A 21,498-nucleotide genomic window follows, 5' to 3' on the forward strand; every position below is an offset into this window, starting at 1 on the left:
TAATTACTAGGTCTCTCTATGTCCTTCCCTTGTCCTAATGAAATCATTCAACGCACTCTCTTCTTCTTCCTTCTTATCAAGGTCAATGACAATGATGACAGCTTAATCTGCATATCTCAGACTACTATTTTAACAAGCTTCCCCAAAAATTTAGCAACTTCAATTTTTATGGATTCTTCAGCTCCCAAGTCATGAACTTCAATGCCTCACAAGTCACAATGTACGTTTTTTTTTTTTACTTGTCTTCCGTTGATCCTGGTTTAACTTTTTTTAGTCTGGAGAATCTAAGGAATAAAAATTAAAACTTGCGATGTTTTGTGATGGTGTTCGAATGTGATCTGGAGACAAAAGAAAGCAATTTTTAAGTTTGTTCTGGGTTCTCAAATTAGATTGTTTTGGAGTTCGTTTCTGGTTAATTTGTTAAAAGAGCTGAGATTGTGATTGTGATAAGTCTAATAAAGATTCAACCTTTATGTAGCTAAACCTTAAATCAAGCATAACAGTTGATTAAAATAAGATGGGTCGTTATTCACATTGTTTCAGTCACGTTCGTCGCGCATATAGATCACCATTTTAGTCTTTGCACCATCGTTTTCTCCAACTTCCTTCACGTTTCTTCCCTCTCCATTCACAAATCACAATGTCTCAAAACGTTTCATTTAACTTGATAAATCAAGCAAGGTTTCTTGTGTTTTTGTTAGTTGTTGTTTTTGCATCTGATTTAGTCACTTTCTATTATGTGTCCTTTAAGGCTTTTGAATCTCAAGATGAGTGTGAACAGGCGAAGTTGGCTCAAATATGGATCTAATCTCAGATTGGTGATCTTAGTTCTGTGGTTGGTTTGTTATGTTGGGAATGGTCAAACTATTGGGGACACAAGTGAGTTCAACAATCCAGCTGTTCTTCCCCTCGTTACACAGATGGTTTACAGCAGGCTTTCTAATAGCACCGCTGCTCTTAATCGTGAGCTCGGTACCAGAGCAAAGTTTTGCGTCAGAGACCCGTCAGTTTTCTTTCTCTTAAACTGTTATCTTGCACTTTAGTTGCTTTGCTTTGCTTTGGTTTCTAATTTTGTAGACTTGTATCACTAATGCAATCAAATGTCTCATTTTTCTGATTAAGATTTCAGCTTAGTGTTTGATCTTAGTATAGTTGGTGCATTGATAGCTTCACTTGGTTAACTGTAGGTGCTTTAGGTGATATATGTTCTTTTAGCTTACGATAGTCTTGTGAGGTATTTTGCTCAGGACTATCCTTTTGTTAAAATCAAAATTTCAGGGATGCTGATTGGAACAAAGCTTTTAACTTCTCCACCAACTTGGACTTCTTATCTTCTTGCATTCAGAAAACCAAAGGTACTGCCTATTACTTAGCCTGAACCGAAACAGAAAACTAGTTGCTACTTAGTTGTTGAAAAAAAGATCGAATGGAAGTTCGAGGATTTGATGATTTTATAGGAACACTGTTATGGTTCTTGGAGTTTGATCTGATAACATAATTTTCATATCTCTTTTTATGTGTTTACGTTTTCGGTTTGGAACAGGTGACATTGGTAGGCGTATCTGTACAGCAGCAGAGATGAAGTTCTATTTTAATGCTTTTTTCAATAAGTCGAATACCCCAGGCCACTTGCAACCAAATATGAATTGCAACTTGACTTCATGGGTCTCTGGTTGTGAACCTGGATGGGGCTGTAGTGTTGAACCAACCGAACAAGTCGACCTACAAAACTCCAAAGATTTTCCTGAAAGAACACAAAACTGTATGGTTTGCTGTGAAGGGTTTTTCTGCCCCCGTGGTCTCACCTGCATGATACGTAAGCAATTCATAAACGCCTTCATGGTTTCTAAGTTTTTCTCATCTATATGGTCTCATTAACTAACATTGTTTCTGAATATATATTCTTTTGAAAAGCTTGTCCCCTTGGTGCTCATTGTCCCTTAGCTACCCTTAATAAGACTACAAGCTTATGTGAACCGTAAGTATTTTTATTCCATCTTAGATACAAATACGAATATGATACACGTGATATTATTGCGGGATAAGATAAGATGTTATGTCAAATCTGTAGGTATACTTATCAATTACCACCAGGACGACCAAACCACACTTGTGGAGGTGCGAATGTATGGGCAGATATCAGATCCAGCGGTGAAGTATTCTGTTCAGCGGGATCGTATTGTCCAACCACCACTCAAAAAGTACCTTGTGATAGTGGGTATTCATTTTTTAGTCCCTTCAAACTCCGTTCTATCCTGACATATTGTCCTCAACGTTTTGTTACTCTGTTAATGAATGATCCATCTGAAAATCATATTTGTGTCAAACTGTTTTTGGTTTAACTGGTTATATTTTTTTTTATGTTGATTTAGGCACTACTGCAGAATGGGGTCTACATCTGAAAAACGTATGTCATCGAATATTCATGATTGCTTGTTGTCACAGAACTAAGTAATGTTTACTATTTCCATCTTTATCTATTAAGTACGTCTTGTCTTTTGCAGCTTGCTTTAAGTTAACGTCCTGCAATCCCAACACAGCAAATCAGAACATGCATGCATTTGGGGTTATGGTTATCGTAAGTTTTTTCACTTATCAATGAATATCTAAAACTAAGGTTTTCCACTTAAATAGTGGCACTTCAATATGTTTGTGTAGGCTGGAGTGAGTACTATTCTACTCATTATCTACAATTGTTCCGATCAAATCCTAACGACGAGGGAAAAGAGGCAGGCGAAGTCAAGAGAAGCAGCGGTGAAGACAGCAAAAGCTCATCAGAGATGGAAAGCTGCAAAAAAGCATGTCAGTGAGATCCGTTCACAAATAAATCGGACAATTTCAGGTATAAAGTCCAATGATGGGGATACCCACATAATGTTGGGTCGTGGGGACTCTGCTTCTGAGATAGATGATGATATAGACATGTCAAAATATTCAAGTCCTGCGAGTTCCTCTGCTGCGCAATCTAGTTGTGAGATCGAAGATGAGACAGCCGCCATAAGTAATGAAAGAGCGAGGCTTGAAATAGAAGGAAAGAGAGTAAAAGGACAGAATTTGCCCAAAACTAAGAAAACACGGAGCCAAATCTTCAAGTATGCGTATGATCGGATTGAGAAGGAGAAAGCCATGGAGCAAGAGAATAAGAATCTTACCTTTTCAGGAATAGTAAAAATGGCTACTAATACTGAGACGAGAAAGAGGCCTCTCATGGAGTTATCTTTTAGAGATTTAACTCTTACCTTGAAGTCCAATGGTAAGCATGTGTTGAGATGTGTCACAGGAACCATGAAACCAGGTCGGATCACAGCTGTGATGGGTCCATCAGGAGCAGGAAAGACAAGTCTACTTTCTGCTTTGGCTGGGAAAGCTGTTGGATGCAATTTGAGTGGTTCGATTCTTATAAACGGGAAGCCCGAATCAATCCACTCATATAAAAAAATTATTGGTTTTGTGCCACAGGATGACGTTGTTCATGGAAATTTGACAGTAGAAGAAAATCTTTGGTTCCATGCTAAGTGCAGATTACCTGCGGGTCTATCGAAAGCAGACAAAGTTCTTGTGGTTGAAAGAATCATCGACTCTTTGGGGCTACAAGCTGTGAGGAATTCTTTAGTTGGTACAGTTGAGAAGCGGGGAATCTCAGGAGGGCAGAGGAAACGAGTGAATGTGGGTTTAGAAATGGTAATGGAGCCTTCGGTTTTATTCTTGGATGAGCCTACTTCTGGCTTGGATAGTGCCTCATCACAGCTTCTTCTTAGAGCACTTCGGCATGAAGCCCTTGAGGGAGTCAATATCTGCATGGTTGTTCACCAACCAAGGTATCTTGAAAAATAAGTTACACCCGTAGAGGTAATAGCTTCTTTATGTGCCATGAAGTATTTTAATTTATGTCTCTTTGTTGCAGTTATACTTTGTTCAAAACATTCAGTGATCTAGTACTTCTCGCGAAAGGTGGACTTATTGTTTACCATGGATCAGTCAACAATGTCGAAGAATACTTCTCCGGGTTGGGAATAAATGTTCCAGACCGTATCAACCCTCCTGACTACTACATTGACGTTCTGGAAGGCGTTGTGATATCAATGGGGAATTCTGGTGTTGGTTACAAAGAGCTTCCTCAAAGGTGGATGCTTCACAAAGGGTACTCGGTTCCATTAGATATGCGGAACAACAGTGCTGCTGGACTTGAAACGAATCCAGACACTGGTAACCAAACATTTGCCACAGAGCTATGGGGAGATGTGTATTGTAATTTCAGGTTGCGTAGTGATAAAATACGGCATAACTTCTTGAAGTCTCGAGATTTGTCCCAAAGAAGAACCCCTTCTATGTGGCTACAATACAAATATTTCCTTGGAAGGTTTTCTTCTTAAATCTTCCACGACTTACTTATGATCAGTTGAATTCTTGGTTGTTTGAATAAAGCGGAATAATGTTCTTGATTTCAGGATAGCTAAGCAGCGAATGAGAGAAGCTCAATTACAAGCCACAGACTATTTGATATTGTTGCTTGCTGGAGCTTGTTTAGGATCACTTATTAAAGCAAGTGATGAAAGCTTTGGAGCTCCTGGCTATACCTACACTATTATTGCAGTCTGTAAGTTGGATTAAATCCTCTATTAAACTATCATTACTAATATCAATCAGTTTCTGAGAAGTTGATACATGTTCTTAACTTCTCATGAATCTTATCTTTTGCTTTTACTTCATCTGTCAGCTCTTCTTTGCAAAATAGCAGCTTTAAGATCATTCTCACTAGACAAGTTACATTACTGGAGAGAAAGTGCTTCCGGGATGAGTAGCTCGGCCTGCTTCCTTGCCAAAGATACAATAGACTTTTTCAATATACTTGTCAAGCCATTGGTCTATCTCTCTATGTTCTATTTCTTCACGAATCCGAGATCCACATTTTTCGATAACTATATTGTTTTGGTCTGCCTCGTATATTGTGTGACTGGTATTGCATATGCGTTGGCTATCTTTCTCCAACCGAGCTCAGCCCAGCTGGTAAGTTTTAGCTAAGTTTCCTTTTGAAGACGAATCATACTCTCTACGTATTCTAATCGACAGACTTGATTTTGCAGTTTTCTGTTCTTCTTCCAGTCGTTTTGACACTTGTAGCAACCCAACCGAAGAATAGTGAAGCTATTAGGATCATGGCTGACTTGAGTTATCCAAAGTGGGCTTTGGAGGCATTTGTGATAGGAAATGCTCAAAGGTACGAAAACAAGTTGGAACAAAACCATAAGGAAAGTTACCTTTCAAAAGCTTGGTTTGATTCATACTGTATATTGGATTTTCAGGTACTATGGAGTATGGATGATTACACGATGTGGATCGCTTATGAAGAGTGGCTACGACATTAACGAATGGAATTTATGTATAATGATATTGCTTCTCATAGGTGTGGCCACTCGTGGAATTGCCTTTGTGGGGATGATCATACTTCAAAAGAAGTAAACAAAGATTGTTCCTTTACGGGTTTTAACTTCACTTAAAGTTCGCAGTAATCTGAAGCCTTCGGGTAGAAGAAGAGCTTCGTGATTCTGCGGTTGGCTAAATTTTACAACGAATATAGATTTGTTATGAAATTATTTATTTGTTCATCTTAGTTTCTTGTCTTATTAGAAGTAAGAAACTCTGTCCAGATCCTTTGTGACATCAGTGTTGGTTTTCAAACCACAGAGAAAGTGTTGTCTAATCCGATTAGCTAATCTATAAGTTTTTTTTTAATCTTAGCATAGTTGAACTAAAACATGACCAAAAACTTCTTCATCCTTTTACTGGTTGAAGAAGACTTGAAGTTGAGTTTCTGGTCATTTTCTTGATTAAAAAGGTTTTAAATCTCTTTAAAATAAACTCTTACTACCTAAATAGTAGGAATTATATCAAAAAAAAAAAAACATGTGTCTTTATAAAGAAATATGAGATAGATTATTTACATTTTACAATACATAAATGTCTTGTTGGTTTAAATCATTAAAAATTACAATCTTGTTTGGAAAAAAACTTCTTCATCCTTTTTCAGTTTTTTCTGGTTGGAGAAGACTTGAAGTTGAGTCAGTTTCTGATCATTTTCTTAATTGAAAAGGTTTTAAATCTCTTTAAAATAAACTCTTACTACATAAATAGTAGGAAATATATAAAAAATAAAACATGTGTCTTAATAAAAATATGTGATTCTTTCTCAAGATTATTTACATTTTACAATACGTAAATATCTTTTTGGTTTAAATAATAAAAAAATTACAATCTAGTTTTTTTTTTTTTTTTTTAAAAAAAGAAGAATATCAGTGCAATGGAAATATTAAAGGGGATGTATTGAAACAATGATTTTGGAAGATTTTATGGGATTTAGGAAATTTGGAATTTTGATAGATTTTAGAAAAGGATATGATTTATCGTAAAATTCTTTCAAATCCCACTTGAAACCATGAGATTTGGATTTCTGTATTTTTAACTAAACAAATCTTCTCAAATCCTCCAGAATCTCTGGAACTTATAAAAATCCAAATCCACAAACTGTTTTGAATAACAGTGGATTTTAAAGTAGATTTTAAAATCATCAATTCAATAAAAATGGATTTCAGGAGACTTTTAAAAATTAAAAATTAGTGATTGAATAACATATTAACATATGATTTATAACTTTTATACAAATCATTTAAAATATCAAGTTGAATACACCCCTAAATCCCAGGTTTATCACAAACATATTTAAAAGGAGAAAGAATAAAGAAACATTATTGTGTAACATCATTATCGAAGGGATTAATTAACAAATTCAACTATTCACTCTTTAAATAACAACAAAAAAAAATCTGGTAGCGACTTTTAAAAAAGTGAATGATTATTGCCTAATTCTTTTTCTCAACCTGATCAACTTAAATTAAGCCAAGATCAATTATTAGTAGTATTAGTTAAAAAGATAAAAAGATTTAAAGTGCATAGATTCTTCAATCCAAAGAATAATTAGGATGACGTGGTGAAATCTCATTGGGTGATGTAACATTGGTTCGCATTGGATTTAGAAACCTTTTGCCTTTAATTGAGAAAACAGCGAAGCCAAAAAAAAAAAAAAAAAAACCCCAAGAAAAAAAAATCAAATCTTTATATAAACGAAAAGATTTACACAAAAAAAAAAATAATGTCACAATCATCAACACCGCCGATTCATCGTCATCTTCAACTCGGTCTTGATCTTCTTCTTCTTCTTCATTCTACCGACATCTGATTTGTGTGTCTCAAAGATTCGGAAAGAAATATCTTTTGCTTTCTCTTTTAAAAGGGAAGGTGAAAAGTTTCCGACTTTGATTGGTTTCGATGAAGCTTCGACAAAACCCTTGTTCTGTCTGAATCCGTTTCTGCGAGAGAATTTGTGTGTGTGTGTGTGTTTTTTTTTTATACTTGAAGGGTTGAAAGAAGCAGATTAATGGGTTGTGCTGGATCAACACAGTCGCAAGGAGATGGTGAGATCGAAATCTTTCTTAGTTCTCTACGACTTTACTCTGTTCTATTTTATTGGATAAGGCGAAAAAAGGAAACTTTTTTCTTGTTTTTTTGAAATCGATGAGAAAAAAACCCTAGATATCTAATTAATATGCTAGAATGTTCTTTTGTTCCAATTTGAAAAATATTGGTTGATGTAGATTTTGTTCATTTGAAATTTTAGGGTTTAGATTTTATCTGATCTGATGGGGTTTGTTTCAGTTACAAATCTTCATAGCAGTAGTATGAGCTTTGATGTTTTAATTATTGATTCCAATGAAGTATTTTTATGTTTAAGAATTGTTGTCTGTGTATGTTTGTTGATGTGCTACAGTATCTACTAACTATGGTTGGCTTTTCTTTTATGGAAAGAAAATTAAGTGAATGATCTACACGGATAAAGCTAGTTTCTGCCAATGGATTCTTAATGGTCAAATGCCTTATGATTGATGATGAAAATAGATCCTTTAATATATGCAGATGGATAACTTCTTATTTGTTTACAGGGTCAGTGAAGAAAATTAGGAAGCCGAAACCATGGAAGCACACCCAACCGATCACCAAAGCTGAGCTTATGAAACTGAGAGAAGAGTTTTGGGACACTGCTCCTCACTATGGCGGTAGGAAAGGTAACTGTTACTTGTTTTCTTGAGCTTGCCTTGATTTTGATTGTTTTGAGTTGTGTTTTTTTGCTTTATACCATTTGGTTACACAAAAAAAGAATTGGAGGGTTTGTAGAAAAGGGATATATAAGTGTGGGAGGGAAGGGGACAAAAAGAGAAATTCTAAGGGCCCTACCGGGTTCGAACCGGTGACCTCTTGATCTGCAGTCAAATGCTCTACCACTGAGCTAAGGACCCTTTGGTTGTTTAGCAATGAGTTAGACATGGAGAAGATTTAGAGATTAGTCTTTGATCTGCAGAAAAGGGATATTAGTGATTGAAGAAGGGAGAGGAACAAAAATAAATAGAGTTTTTAGGGCCCTACCGGGTTCGAACCGGTGACCTATTGATCTGCAGTCAATTGCTCTACCACTGAGCTAAGGACCCTTTGGTTGTTTACTAATGAGTTACACAAAAAAGAAGATCATAGAATAGGCATTGATCTGCAATCTTTTGTGATAAAGGGATATTGGTGATTGGGAAGGAGAGAAAAAGAGAGGTTTAAGTTCTACTGGTTTGAATCAGTGAGCTATGGATACTGAGCCAAGAACCCTGTGGTTGTTAGAGATGAGTTACACATAGAGATGAATATGGGATAGTCATTAATTTACCATTGGATTATTTAAGGGTTTGTAGAAAAGGAATTGTAGGGATTAGGAAGGATGAAAATGTGAAAAAGATAAGGGCCCTACCGGATTCGAACCGGTGACCTAGTGATCTGCAGTCAATTGCTCTACCACTGAGCTAAGGACCCTTTTTGCTGATCTTCATCAGCAGACTTGTGTGAAAAGATATTTTACGAGGTTGAGAATTCAAGTGTTTACCATTGATCTTCAGGGCAATTAGATTGTGTCAGCATAACCATATATGCCACATTTAAGGGAAATTATAGAAACTTTGAGTCAAAATAATGATATACTTTGTTTTTCCTCTGTTCGCATCTAATCTTAGTATCAACATGGTGTATTTTTACACTTGGTAATTGCAGAGATATGGGACGCACTGCGCGCTGCTGCTGAAGCTGACATATCTCTTGCACAAGCAATTGTAGACAGTGCAGGAGTCATTGTTCAGAACACGGATCTCACAGTCTGCTATGACGAAAGAGGTGAAAATTCAAATCTTTTTTCGCTTGCTTTGTGAATGTTTGATGGTCCTAACTAGTCATGTTATTGCCCTGCAGGTGCTAAGTATGAGCTACCTAAGTATGTTCTAAGCGAGCCTACCAACTTTGTGGAAGAAAATTGATTTAAGATGAAGAAGAACATTTGAAAAGACAAAAAAAGGAAATGAAGAACCAAATGTAAATTCTGTGTGTAAGTAGTTACATTAGGATTCTCTGCTTTTGTCTATTTTGACACTTATAAAAAATATTGATTCCCACATCTCTCTCTCTCTCTCTCTCTCTCTCTCTGACTTGTACCTAAGAACTCAGATTGTTTCTGGAAATCTAAAGACAGTTCTTTGAGTTTCATCTTAATATGTTATATACACAAACTTGCTAATGATCTGATGATGATTTACTTTGATCACTCATGCTCATACTCATACTCGTACTTATCTCTTGCCCTATCGTTTCATAATACTTCTTCATTGTGTTCATGTTTTCAAGTCTCGTTGTTTCTCTATGGATTGAAGCATCTTCAAGTTTCCCCGTCTCCACCATCTTCTTACCTTCCACCATCTTCACCACTTCTGACATTAACGGTCTCTCACAGAGCTCTGAGCTTGGATCATGGCCATTTCCTCTTTTCTGTTGTAATCTGATCCGAGTCTCGGATCCACCAGTTTCCAACAGATTATTCTGATCCCTCAATGCCTCCACCTAGGGGAACAAGAACAAAAAAGTTGGAGACTTTTACTCAATGGCTAACGTGAAATGTTATCAAAAGGAAAAATGGTAAACGAGTCGATAAGATAGAAAGTAGTATTGTTCATGGATCGTTCTATCTTATTACTCCTTCCATGAACTATCTCTAGAACTACAATACCATGTAACCGCTGCAAAAATATTGCAAAACAATTAATCTGTTGTGTGATATAAGCAAATCTCGCATGACAATATGACATGACCTTTTTCACTTACAATGTTCCAGCTATTCGAGTGCTAATGTGAGTGTTGTCCTCTTCATCAAGCTTGGCAAGACCAAAGTCAGATTTTTCTATACATTTAGAATTTGCAATGTGTCACAACTTTACAAATTTATAAAGCGTCAAATATCAACGCATAACACATAATTAACGACATTACGTTTTAATATTGAGACATCGAAGTCACATGTTAACAAAAGATCTATAATTGGGTTGGCAAATCATAGTCTATTAGGTTAAGGAGTAGCTTAAACCTAGACTATATGGAGAGATGTTCCATAAGACTTACAGAGATTCTAAATCTAATTAAAAAAAACTTGTTCTTTATACTTTCTAATTCTAAAACTATAATTTGATTAGAATGGATGCAAATTTTGGAGTATTTTTAGGTTTTTGATTTTGCAAAAATCTATTTATTAGTCATTCAATTATGATAAAAATATTTTCCCTAAAAAGTAGAATTGCAGATTTTAGTAGATTTTGTTTATTCCTTACAAAATCCAAAAAAGAAAAAAAAATATAAGATTTTTGAACAAAGTTACCTTATTTATAAAAAATTATTATAATTATTATAGTAATTTTTTAAACAAAAAAAACCTAAAAATTAAATTAAAAGACTTAAAAAACGTTTTAAAAGATACAAAAAGCTAAACAAGATACAAATCAAAATTAAATTTACATTAAAGAAAAAAATCAAAAACTAAAAACCAATTAAAAACGGAAAAATATTCATGGCCTTAGGGTAAAAGCATATACATTTTTAATTTTAAAATCGTATATCTAGGCTTAAGAAAACAGTTTGTAAGAACTAAGAAGCATATATATACTATAGGACTATTACTGATTTATGTACAACTTTTTTTATTTTGTCTTAGAAGAAAAAATGCATAGTGTCAGTATTATATGTTTGAAGGAACTAAAATGTTGGCTTCTTTAGTTATCAAATTTTTTTTTTTTTTGGGCTTCTTCCTCTAAATATGAAAAAATTGGATTGTCACAACTATTTGGGAATGTATTCAACTTGATATTTCAAGTGATTTGTGTAAAATTTATAAATTATATTTTATTCAATCATAGATTTTTAAAAATTTTCTGACATCTACTGTTATTCAATCATAGATTTTAAAAAATCTTCTGAAATCCAATGTGTTTGGGCAAAATTAATCGATTCGTTTAAAAACTACGGAAACAAGAAACAGATGTTGAATAGTTGCTTTTATTAATCAAAGTCTCAAGCTCAAATACAAGAATTCAAGGCACAGCGAATCAATCTATAAACCCTAGCCGCGTTCTAGAGTTGAGTCGTGTGTCTTGTGTTTTAGGTCTCTTGCTTCGTTCTCGATCCTGTCTCTTGTAGAGGCCGCTCTCCTTATATAGAGATTCCTTTACCCTAATCCCTTAGGACTTGTCTTGGGCTTGCCAACTCTATGCATGATAGGGTCGGTCGCGGGACTCTTGGCCCATTAGTAAAGTCGGTCGCTAGACTCTTGGTCCCTTAACAGATCTAGTCGCGTGACTTTTGGTCCATCGACGAAGTCAGTCGCGAGATTCTCGGTCCATCGACGAAGTTAGTCGCGAGATTCTCGGTCTCGTGACAGAGTCAGTCACGAGATTCTCGGTCTCTTGACAGAGTGAGTCACGAGATTCTCGGTTCATTGAACCAATCAAGAAGATTTTCCTTTTATAAGATAAACTCTTATTTACGCTGACTTTATCCAGCAAAATATGCATTGACTAAATAAATTATATTTATTTATTTATTATGATAAAATTATGCCCAACACAATGTTATTAAATTAATGATTTGAAAATCTACATTAAAATCCATTGTTATTCAAACAATTTATTGATTTGGATTTTAATAAATTGTTGGGATTTTAGAGGATTTGAAAGGATTTCTTTAGTTAAGAATACAGAAATCCAAATATCATGAGTTTAGGTGGGAGATCAAAAATTTTTACAATAGAAATCGTATCAACTTTCATAAAATTATCAAAATTATTTAAAATCTCATGAAAACTAAAATTACTTGGAATATTAGATAGAATACATCTTAGATTATATATATGCTACTCATATAATCGATGTAAAATCCCCTTTTTTATAACGTTAACCAAAGATAGATTACGAAATTGATAGATTATTGGTTACAAGTTAAATAGTGGGTTACAAGATAGATTACGAAATAAAATTTAACCAGTGTTATAGCACGAGTATTTATTTAGAATCATTAACAATATAAAACTTACAAAATACGTGTTTTTTTCAAGCTTTCATATTTAGCATATGATTTTATTGCATAATGTTTTATCCAAAAAAGCTTTTTAAAACAATAACATAAATTATATTTTATATAAAAATAAATACACAACATAGTTTTTGTAGACTTTATATTTTTAATAAATTGTTACAAATGGTTACAAATAGGTTATAGAGAAGTTATAGATTAATCCATATATTAATATTAATGGTTACACCTAAATATTAGGGATATTCTAAATTGACAATTGATATATTAATGGTAACAAATAAAATCATGGATATTGCAAACTGTATTTTTGGAAGATTTTAGTCCTGTATCACGTTGTATCCAAAGATTTTTAAACACAATATTACAAATTTATTTTCCACAGATTTGATCGATAGATCACAACGTTAACCAAAGATAGATTACGAAATTGATAGATTATTGGTTACAAGTTAAATAGTGTGTTACAAGATAGATTACAAAATAAAATTTAACCAGTGTTATAGCACGAATATTTATTTAGAATCATTAACAATATAAAACTTACAAAATATGTGTTTTTTTCAAGATTTCATATTTAGCATATGATTTTATTGCATAATGTTTTATCCAAAAAAGATTTTTAAAACAATAACATAAATTTTATTTTATATAAAAAATATAATATAAATAAAATGAATTTCAAGAGCACGGTGTCAATCTAGTAATATGTAATATTACTACAAGCAGAATAACTATGCTAAAACTTTTTAAAATATAGATCCATAATAGGTGAAAGAAATTAAATGTATTTATATAAACTTTTAAGACAAAAATCTTTTTCTATACCTACTAAGTTCTAATAAACCATAAACAATCAAGATTTTGGGCTAAGTACGTATGGCTGCTTATAGACAAAATCACAGCCAATCCTTTTGGACTCCGGTGCCTTGAACTTGAAATTAAACAGATCAATTATTTATTTAAAAGCTATGTGTAAAAGTAAAACTAATAAAGCAGTCAAGAAAAACATATATCCCTTAGTCATTTGTTTAACATTTCTACGTTCAAAGTAGAAAAATTAACCTTTTTGCATGGGGGAGACAAGGTCTTGTTCTAGTTTATAGATAAAGTTTTAATAGTTTACAAAAAGCTACAGAGAGTGTGTTTTGACTACAATAATAATACTTTAATTTAATTTAATTAATTATGTTCCTCAGAAACAGCGGAAGCCGAACCTGGATGATCCTTCTGGGTAGGAGGCTAGGAGCGTATGTAAATAAATATAAGCACTTTCATATTATTTGGTAAATATAATCCCTTTTTCATATGCATTAAATTAGTAATTTTAAAATTTATTGAATTTTGATCTAAAAAAATAAATACAACATGATGCATGCACACATTAATTATATAATTAAAATTCGTAGATCTTTCTTGGTTAATCCATGTTTATTCAAATATAAATGTAGAATGTGTAAGAAAGAGAATATATAGTAATATGTATTTCTTTAAGATCAAATGTAGACCAGAAACATATCACTATTTATTCAAATACAAATGTAGAATGTGTAAGAAAAGTAAACTAAATTCATCAAATATTTAAGATAATAGTAATATGTATTTATCTATTTATTTTTAAAATAGAAATGAAGATTAGAAAGCAGTCAGTTAAACCCCACACAAATTATTCATTTCTGGCGGCTACATATAAGTACATATATCTTAAAAATACATTTTCAGGATTTTTTTTTCTCATTTGTTTATTATATGAGTTTTTTTTCTGGACGAAATGAGAATATGAGATACGTGTATTTTATTTATATATATGAACACACTAAATGAGATCATCATACAACTGTTTTTTTTCTTCTTCCTCTTTCTCTCTCAACTCCCTCTATATCTCTTTCTCGCTCGCTCTCAATCGTACGTCTTGTCTGTTTGTTTTTTTTCCCAGAACAAAATCGAGAAGATGGTTTTCAACTTCTCGACAGAGAAAGTTGTGTATGCTCTTCTTCTCATCTTCATTTGCTTATTGGAAAATTTTGGATCAAATGCTCAACCACTTTTGCCAGAAGATGAAGGTGCGTCTCAATAATCCACACACACATTTCATATTAATTCCTTCGATTTCAATTTTTGAGTACCTAATTTGACTTTAGTTTCAATAATTCGATGCTTCTTGTTCTTGAGACATAAAAAAAAAAAAAAAACTAACTAGATTGTAAATTCCACAAGAGATCGTATTTTTAAAAGGTTATCCATTATTAGCTTTTCGTATAAGGTTTAAAATTTCTAAAGTAAATTTTCGTCATATTTGACAAATAAAAGCTGGAAAAAACAATATTTTTGCTAAGATTACTATGGATTTATTTGAGTTTCGCTCAATAATTGAATGGTGTGGGTCGTCGTCATAGTTGCACGATGCAAAAGCTTAAAAATTAGGTACACATAGTTGACTAAAATTACACACACTTTTTTCGTTTTTTCATGTCTCTCAAATTCATGTATGATAAAATGAAACCGATCGGATCATGATTACCATTTTATTATAAGACCTTCTTCTAGTAGGCCTGGACATTCGGATACCCGTTCGGGTTCGGTTCGGGTATTTCAGGTTTTCGGGTTTACGGATTTAGAGATATAGAATCCGTTCGGGTATTTCTAGAATTTGGATTCGGTTCGGGTATTTTGGGTTCGAATTCGGATTACCCGAAATTCACAAAATTCAAAATTTTAGTATCTAACTTAGTCTAAATTATTTAATAATACACAATTTATCTTAAAATTTTGAGTATTTTTTTTTTCTGTCTAATATATGATCATTTGTCCCATCCAGATAATATATGTATAATTTTTCTCAAAGATGTGTTGTAAACGAATAAATCTCTTTCAATATGTGCAAGTTGGGTCAATTACAGAGACGTTCAGATTGAGATTTATTATAGTAGTTGTTTAATCTCTCATTTTTAATTCATTAATTGGACTTTCCTGATTTATACAAAGTTTGACCATTTTTGAGCAGTTCAAACATTGCGAACGATCTTTAGAAAGCTACAAAACCAAACAGTGAACATCGAGAGGACTTCTTGTTCCGACGGAAAATGGAACTTTGTTGGCAGCTCATCGCAAAACCCACCGACCAGCAACATCACCTGCGACTGTACTTTCAATGCCAGCTCAGTTTGTCATGTCACAAACATGTAAGTATATGTCTATTTGTCACATCAGTAACTTTCCAAGTAAGAAACAGAGTTATGGTTTTCTAAGACAAAAACTTTCTCTTCTTGATTTTCATCAACAGACAGCTCAAAAGTTTAAGCTTGCCTGGAACTTTCCCGGATGAGTTCGGAAACCTCACGAGTCTTCAACAGATGTAAGCACATTTTTTTTTTCTCAAAGTTCCTTCATTCTTCACAAAATGTCTGAAACTTGGAGCTCAAGCAATCTTCGGTTTATATTTTCCCTTGCGTTTTTTTCTTACAGAGATCTTACTCGGAACTTTCTCAATGGAACGATACCTGCGACATTGTCTCAAATTCCGCTTAAAATCTTGTAACCATTCTCTGCAACACATATATATTTTTACATTTTCTTTCTTGTGTTAATAATAGTAAAGTTGTCCTGATTCTTCCGTTTCTGTTTACTAAAAAGGTCTGTAATCGGAAACCGTCTCTCTGGACCATTCCCTCCTCAACTCGGAGAGATTACTACGCTTACTGAAGTGTAATGTAACATATATCTTATCTTGTTTTCGTCAAAACCAGAATTGACTTAGATTCTAATAGGGATGTAAAAAACGAATTGCAGGGTTTTGGAAGCTAATTTATTTACAGGACCACTTCCTTCAAACCTAGGGAACTTAAGAAGCTTGAAAAGATTGTAAGATCTTTTATTATATACTTTTTTTTTTCCCCTTCATTGTTATTTCAGTTTTACTTAGTGATTTGGTGTATTTATAAATACAGGCTACTCTCTTCAAACAACTTCACTGGTCCGATCCCTGAGTCCTTAAGCAATCTCAAGAACTTGACTGATTTGTAAGTAGAGATACATACAGTGAGATTTCTTGCAGTCGGATTGATGGAATCTTTGGACTGATTCTAAAAGCTTCATCTGTTTCTTTGCAGTCGGATTGATGGAAACTCTCTATCTGGCAAGATACCTGATTTTATCGGAAACTGGACTCTGCTCCATAGGCTGTGAGTAACCGTCATTTCTAAAGAAGACTGTAAAATTTGTAGTGACTAAACTGTTAAATCTGCAGAGACCTTCAAGGCACATCAATGGAAGGTCCAATTCCAGCTTCAATATCAAACTTGAAGAACTTGACTGAATTGTAAGTAACCAAAGAGTTTAACAATTACCTTATCATCAAAACTTTTAAGCTTAATAAAGCTCTCTCTCTCTCTTATCAGGAGGATAACCGATTTGCGTGGTGGACCGGCCTCTTCTTTTCCAGACCTGAAAAATATGACGATCATAGAACGATTGTAAGTGTTGATTCAACTCAAGTTATAAACTCTGTTTCATCAAACAATGTTTTAACATTCTACCAACTTCGTCAGGGTACTAAGAAATTGTTTGATAAGGGGGCCTATACCGGATTACATTGGTACCTCTATGAGTGTGCTGAAGGAACTGTAAGTCAAAAATCTCTTTCTAATCCACAGCTTAAAGGCTAATAATGTGATCCAAGGCCTCACATTAAAGTATGTACATGTGTGTGTGTGCAGAGATTTAAGCTCAAACATGCTAACCGGTGTAATTCCAGACACATTTCGGAATCTTGAGAAAATTAAGTTTATGTAAGTTTTAAATCATCACCTTATAAAGATGATGATATACATCTTAACTACTTTCAAAAACTGAATGTTAACTACTTTGCTGCTTTAGGTATCTGAATAATAACTCATTGACTGGTCAAGTTCCTCAGTTCCTCATCAACAGTAAAGAAAGCCTGTAAGCAAACTAATTAACTTACCTCGACTTTGATGATTATTTCGGGTCATTAATTTCTTGATCTGTTTCTTAGTGATTTATCTGACAACAATTTCACTCAGCCATCTACTGTAAGCTGTAATCAGCTTGATGTGTAAGCACTGTTTTTGTTTCATATCCGTGATTTTTCAACTGTAACTTTGTGTAAGCACTGTTTTTCTAATCAGCACTATTGGTTAACATTTTTCAGGAACTTGATCTCCAGCTACCCGTCAGTAACCGATAACACGTGAGTCTCCTTTTTCTCCCTCTTTTCCGAACCCAAAAAACAAAGATACTTACAAAATAGAAACAACTTTACTTGTGTAGTACTCAATGGTGCTTGAGAGAAGATCTTCCATGTCCAGGAGATGCAGAACGTGAGTGTACATCTCAAAGATTCAATCTTACCTAGAAAGAAACCCCTAGCTAACAACCAGTTACATTTTTGTTTCCGGGTTCTCGCAGAGTCTTCCCTGTTCATCAACTGTGGAGGAAGCAGACTCAAGATTGGCAAAGACACGTATACGGATGACTTGAACAGTAGAGGCCTATCAACTTTTTCTTCCGTCTCTGAAAGTTGGGGATACAGCAGTTCTGGAGTTTGGCTAGGCGATGACGATGCCTCCTACTTAGCAACTGACAAATTTAAATTGATCAATGATACAACTCCAGAGTATTACAAAACAGCACGTCTCTCTCCACAGTCACTCAAGTACTATGGACTGTGCATGAGAAAAGGAAGTTACAAAGTGCAACTCCATTTTGCAGAGATAATGTTCTCAAATGACCAGACTTATAGTAGCTTAGGGCGGCGAGTATTCGACATTTATGTTCAAGTAAGTTTTGCAAAACAAAGAAGCAAGTTTTGTTTCAAAAACAAAGTTTCAGTTTCTTGGATCAGAGTTCAAAATGAGATTCTCTTATGCAGGGGAAGTTGTTGGAGAGGGACTTTAACATAGCAGATAAAGCAGGTGGAGTTGGTAAACCGTTCCCAATGCAAATTGATGATGTTCAGGTGAATGGAAGTACGTTGGAGATTCATTTGCAATGGACAGGAAAAGGCACAAACGGAATACCAACACGAGGTGTTTACGGGCCTCTCATATCTGCCATAACGATTACACCAAGTGAGTTTCCTATCCAAATCTTTCTCAACTGTTTGAAATTATGTTAGTGTGAGTAAGTGAGTGATTGTTCTCTCTATACTATATTGCCTGTTGTTGTAGATTTCAAGGTTGATACGGGAAAAGAATTGTCCAATGGAGCAGTTGCAGGCATTGTAATTGCAGCGTGTGCGGTTTTCGGGTTGCTGGTACTTCTAATCCTCTGGCTTACAGGTTACTTAGGTGGAAAAAAAGAAGTGGATGAAAATGGTATGAAAGAAAACATCATTCTATAGTTCAAGATTCTGATTGTTTCTTTCAAGAAATGCTCTTTCTCATTTTCAAGAACTGATTGATTCTTTCAAATCTTAATTTTTCGTGTTATCAGAAGAGCTTAGGGGACTTGATTTGCAGACAGGATCATTCACACTGAAACAAATCAAACGTGCTACTAATAACTTCGATCCAGAAAACAAGATTGGTGAAGGAGGATTTGGACCAGTTTATAAGGTTATCATGATTGCTTTGGTTTGACATCTTCACAAGTTCTTTAAGTTTGGTGTTATAATGTGTTTTGGTTATTAGGGTGTTCTCGCTGATGGAATGACCATAGCGGTGAAGCAGCTTTCATCAAAATCTAAGCAAGGAAACAGAGAATTTGTGACTGAGATCGGAATGATCTCTGCGTTGCAACACCCAAACCTTGTGAAACTATATGGTTGTTGCATTGAAGGGAAAGAGCTTTTGCTTGTGTACGAGTACTTAGAGAACAATAGTCTCGCTCGCGCACTCTTTGGTTTGTTTTCTTGTCCATCTGAGAAAGATAGTTTTAGGTTCTTGATCTTTCAGCTAAAGTCTCATGTGGGTTAACTTAACAGGCACAGAAAAACAGAGACTTCACTTGGATTGGCCAACAAGGAACAAGATATGCTTAGGGATTGCGAAAGGATTGTATTATCTACACGAGGAATCAAGGTTGAAGATTGTTCATAGAGACATAAAAGCGACAAATGTGCTTCTTGATCTGTCTCTAAATGCTAAGATATCTGACTTTGGTCTAGCTAAACTCGACGAAGAAGAGAATACACATATCAGCACAAGGATTGCAGGAACAATGTGAGGGTTCATCACTTATCTTTTCTAAAATTCATCGCAGATGTGAGTGTTAACACTTACAAGAATTTATATTTTCATTGATATGCAGAGGTTACATGGCTCCAGAGTATGCAATGAGAGGTTACTTAACAGACAAGGCAGATGTTTACAGCTTCGGTGTTGTCTGCTTAGAGATTGTGAGTGGAAAGAGCAACACAAATTACAGACCAAAAGAAGAGTTCGTTTACCTTCTTGATTGGGCATATGTCTTGCAAGAACAAGGGAGTCTTCTAGAACTCGTTGATCCTGATCTCGGTACAAGCTTTTCGAAGAAAGAAGCGATGAGGATGTTGAACATAGCTTTACTCTGCACAAACCCATCTCCGACATTGAGACCACCAATGTCATCTGTTGTAAAAATGCTAGAAGGAAAAATCAATGTCCAACCACCATTGGTGAAACGTGAAGCTGATCCAAGTGGTTCAGCTGCAATGAGATTTAAGGCCTTTGAGCTTTTGTCACAAGACAGCGATTCACAAGCCTCAACATTTGCGAGAAACAGAGAACAACACATAAGCTCCTCTTCGATGGACGGTCCGTGGGTCGATTCTTCCTTCTCCGAGCCTAGCAAAGATGTTAGCCTACAACAGCAAGAAGAAGGACGTTCATCATCTTCGTCGAAAAATCTTTTAGATGATCTTACCGATGTGAAGATTGAGTCATGAATTGTTAATCATTAAGATTCTTTTAATCACTTTACAGACACAACAGTATTAACCAACACATCCTGATATACACATATCAATCAAATTTTATAACAAACAAACTGAAATTTTTCAAAAAATAAAATAAAATAAAGTTCAAATGGCATACTTTGAAATAAAGTAAAATAAAGTATGAGCTACCTAAGTATGTTCTAAGCGAGCCTACCAACTTTGTGGAAGAAAATTGATTTAAGATGAAGAACAATTGAAAAGACAAAAAAAGGAAATGAAGAACCAAATGTAAATCTTGTGTGTAAGTAGTTACATTAGGATTCTCTGCTTGTCTATTTTGACACTTATAAAAAAGATTGATTCCCACATCTCTCTCTCTCTCTCTCTGACTTGTATCTAAGAACTCAGATTGTTTCTGGAAATCTAAAGACAGTTCTTTGAGTTTCATCTTAATCTGTTATTTACACAAACTTGCTAATGATCTGATGATGATTTACTTTGATCACACATGATCATGCTCGTACTTATCTATTGCCCTATCATTAATTTCATAATACTTTTCATTGTGTTCATGTTTTCAAGTCTCGTTGTTTCTCTATGGATTGAAGCATCCTCAAGTTTCTCCGTCTCGTTGTATCTCAGAGCTACAATACCAAAGCTGTAAGCGTCAGCGTTATCTGTTAGTAACCGCTGTAAAAATATTGCAAACGATTAATGTGTTGTGTGATATAAGCAAATTAATCTTGCATGGAATAACCTTTTCCATGGACTTTTTGACTATTGATTTTACACTTTACAATGTTCCAGCTATTCGAGTGCTAATGTGAGTCAGTGTTGTCCTCTTCATCAAGCTTGGCAAGAGCCGCAAGACCAAAGTCAGATTTTTTTTTGGGAAAATTGGAAATAAAGGATCACTAAAAAAAAATTGTCCATATACACTTTTTTTTGAAAATGGTCATTTTTCCAAAATTGCCCATAAGAATTGAAAAACCCATATTTAACATGTTTAAAAATATAAAATATAGGTAAATAAGTAGATATACAATAGTAGAGGTAATATAAATTTTTTTCCAAAAAATAAAAAAATGTATAAGTGGTTTTTTTGATGGATAAAATTTGATATAAAAAATTTA

At 34.3% G+C, this 21,498-nt stretch overlaps 3 protein-coding genes and 3 non-coding genes across 8 annotated transcripts; 3 read left to right on the top strand and 3 right to left on the bottom strand.

Moving 5' to 3' along the window:
- LOC104758688 (ABC transporter G family member 24-like) lies at window positions 33–5,701 on the top strand. Of its 2 annotated transcripts, none has more exons than XM_010481596.1 (14): window positions 33–220; window positions 752–1,003; window positions 1,279–1,355; window positions 1,544–1,816; window positions 1,915–1,978; window positions 2,072–2,218; window positions 2,373–2,407; window positions 2,505–2,578; window positions 2,659–3,818; window positions 3,905–4,360; window positions 4,449–4,597; window positions 4,718–5,007; window positions 5,085–5,218; window positions 5,304–5,701. In XM_010481596.1, exons 1-14 carry the CDS (start codon window positions 192–194, stop codon window positions 5,458–5,460), a joined length of 3,297 nt encoding a protein of 1,098 aa, XP_010479898.1. In that variant the 5' UTR covers window positions 33–191; the 3' UTR covers window positions 5,461–5,701. The 2 variants fall into 2 exon arrangements, with proteins under 2 accessions (XP_010479898.1, XP_010479899.1); XM_010481597.1 differs by having other exon boundaries at window positions 782–1,003.
- Window positions 7,112–9,624, top strand: LOC104758689 (ubiquitin domain-containing protein 1). The gene is made up of 4 exons (XM_010481598.2): window positions 7,112–7,469; window positions 7,995–8,117; window positions 9,139–9,258; window positions 9,334–9,624. The coding sequence occupies exons 1-4, from the start codon at window positions 7,433–7,435 to the stop codon at window positions 9,396–9,398; spliced, it is 345 nt and encodes a 114-aa protein (XP_010479900.1). The 5' UTR covers window positions 7,112–7,432; the 3' UTR covers window positions 9,399–9,624.
- Window positions 8,277–8,348, bottom strand: TRNAC-GCA. Its single transcript has one exon. It is a non-coding gene; the product is annotated as a tRNA-Cys (tRNA).
- TRNAC-GCA lies at window positions 8,466–8,537 on the bottom strand. The gene has a single exon. It is a non-coding gene; the product is annotated as a tRNA-Cys (tRNA).
- TRNAC-GCA lies at window positions 8,833–8,904 on the bottom strand. The gene has a single exon. It is a non-coding gene; the product is annotated as a tRNA-Cys (tRNA).
- Window positions 14,271–20,475, top strand: LOC104758691 (probable LRR receptor-like serine/threonine-protein kinase At1g53430). 2 transcript variants are annotated; one of them, XM_010481600.2, is made up of 23 exons: window positions 14,271–14,552; window positions 15,494–15,671; window positions 15,773–15,844; window positions 15,955–16,023; window positions 16,123–16,194; window positions 16,279–16,350; window positions 16,437–16,508; window positions 16,599–16,670; window positions 16,736–16,807; window positions 16,887–16,961; window positions 17,037–17,111; window positions 17,205–17,276; window positions 17,365–17,430; window positions 17,504–17,563; window positions 17,660–17,698; window positions 17,779–17,828; window positions 17,917–18,287; window positions 18,380–18,578; window positions 18,678–18,824; window positions 18,943–19,064; window positions 19,140–19,350; window positions 19,433–19,670; window positions 19,759–20,475. In XM_010481600.2, exons 1-23 carry the CDS (start codon window positions 14,297–14,299, stop codon window positions 20,372–20,374), a joined length of 3,276 nt encoding a protein of 1,091 aa, XP_010479902.2. In that variant the 5' UTR covers window positions 14,271–14,296; the 3' UTR covers window positions 20,375–20,475. The 2 variants fall into 2 exon arrangements, with proteins under 2 accessions (XP_010479902.2, XP_010479903.1); XM_010481601.2 differs by lacking the exons at window positions 14,271–14,552; window positions 15,494–15,671; window positions 15,773–15,844; window positions 15,955–16,023 and having other exon boundaries at window positions 16,145–16,199.

This window comes from Camelina sativa, chromosome 17 (genome assembly GCF_000633955.1).
Source record: "Camelina sativa cultivar DH55 chromosome 17, Cs, whole genome shotgun sequence".
NCBI lineage: Eukaryota > Viridiplantae > Streptophyta > Magnoliopsida > Brassicales > Brassicaceae > Camelina > Camelina sativa.

Bases quoted from the DNA above. Each gene is read 5' to 3' on its own strand.
- LOC104758688 (XM_010481596.1), top strand. From the start codon at position 192: ATGAACTTCAATGCCTCACAAGTCACAAT. The intron at 221-751 runs GTACGTTTTTTT...GTGTCCTTTAAG, and splicing joins AATGCCTCACAAGTCACAAT to GCTTTTGAATCTCAAGATGA. The intron at 1,817-1,914 runs GTAAGCAATTCA...TCTTTTGAAAAG, and splicing joins TGGTCTCACCTGCATGATAC to CTTGTCCCCTTGGTGCTCAT.
- LOC104758689 (XM_010481598.2), top strand. From the start codon at position 7,433: ATGGGTTGTGCTGGATCAACACAGTCGCAAGGAGATG. The intron at 7,470-7,994 runs GTGAGATCGAAA...ATTTGTTTACAG, and splicing joins AACACAGTCGCAAGGAGATG to GGTCAGTGAAGAAAATTAGG. The intron at 9,259-9,333 runs GTGAAAATTCAA...ATTGCCCTGCAG, and splicing joins AGTCTGCTATGACGAAAGAG to GTGCTAAGTATGAGCTACCT.
- LOC104758691 (XM_010481600.2), top strand. From the start codon at position 14,297: ATGAACACACTAAATGAGATCATCATACAACTGTTTTTTTTCTTCTTC. The intron at 15,672-15,772 runs GTAAGTATATGT...TTTCATCAACAG, and splicing joins GTTTGTCATGTCACAAACAT to ACAGCTCAAAAGTTTAAGCT. The intron at 19,671-19,758 runs GTGAGGGTTCAT...ATTGATATGCAG, and splicing joins ACAAGGATTGCAGGAACAAT to AGGTTACATGGCTCCAGAGT.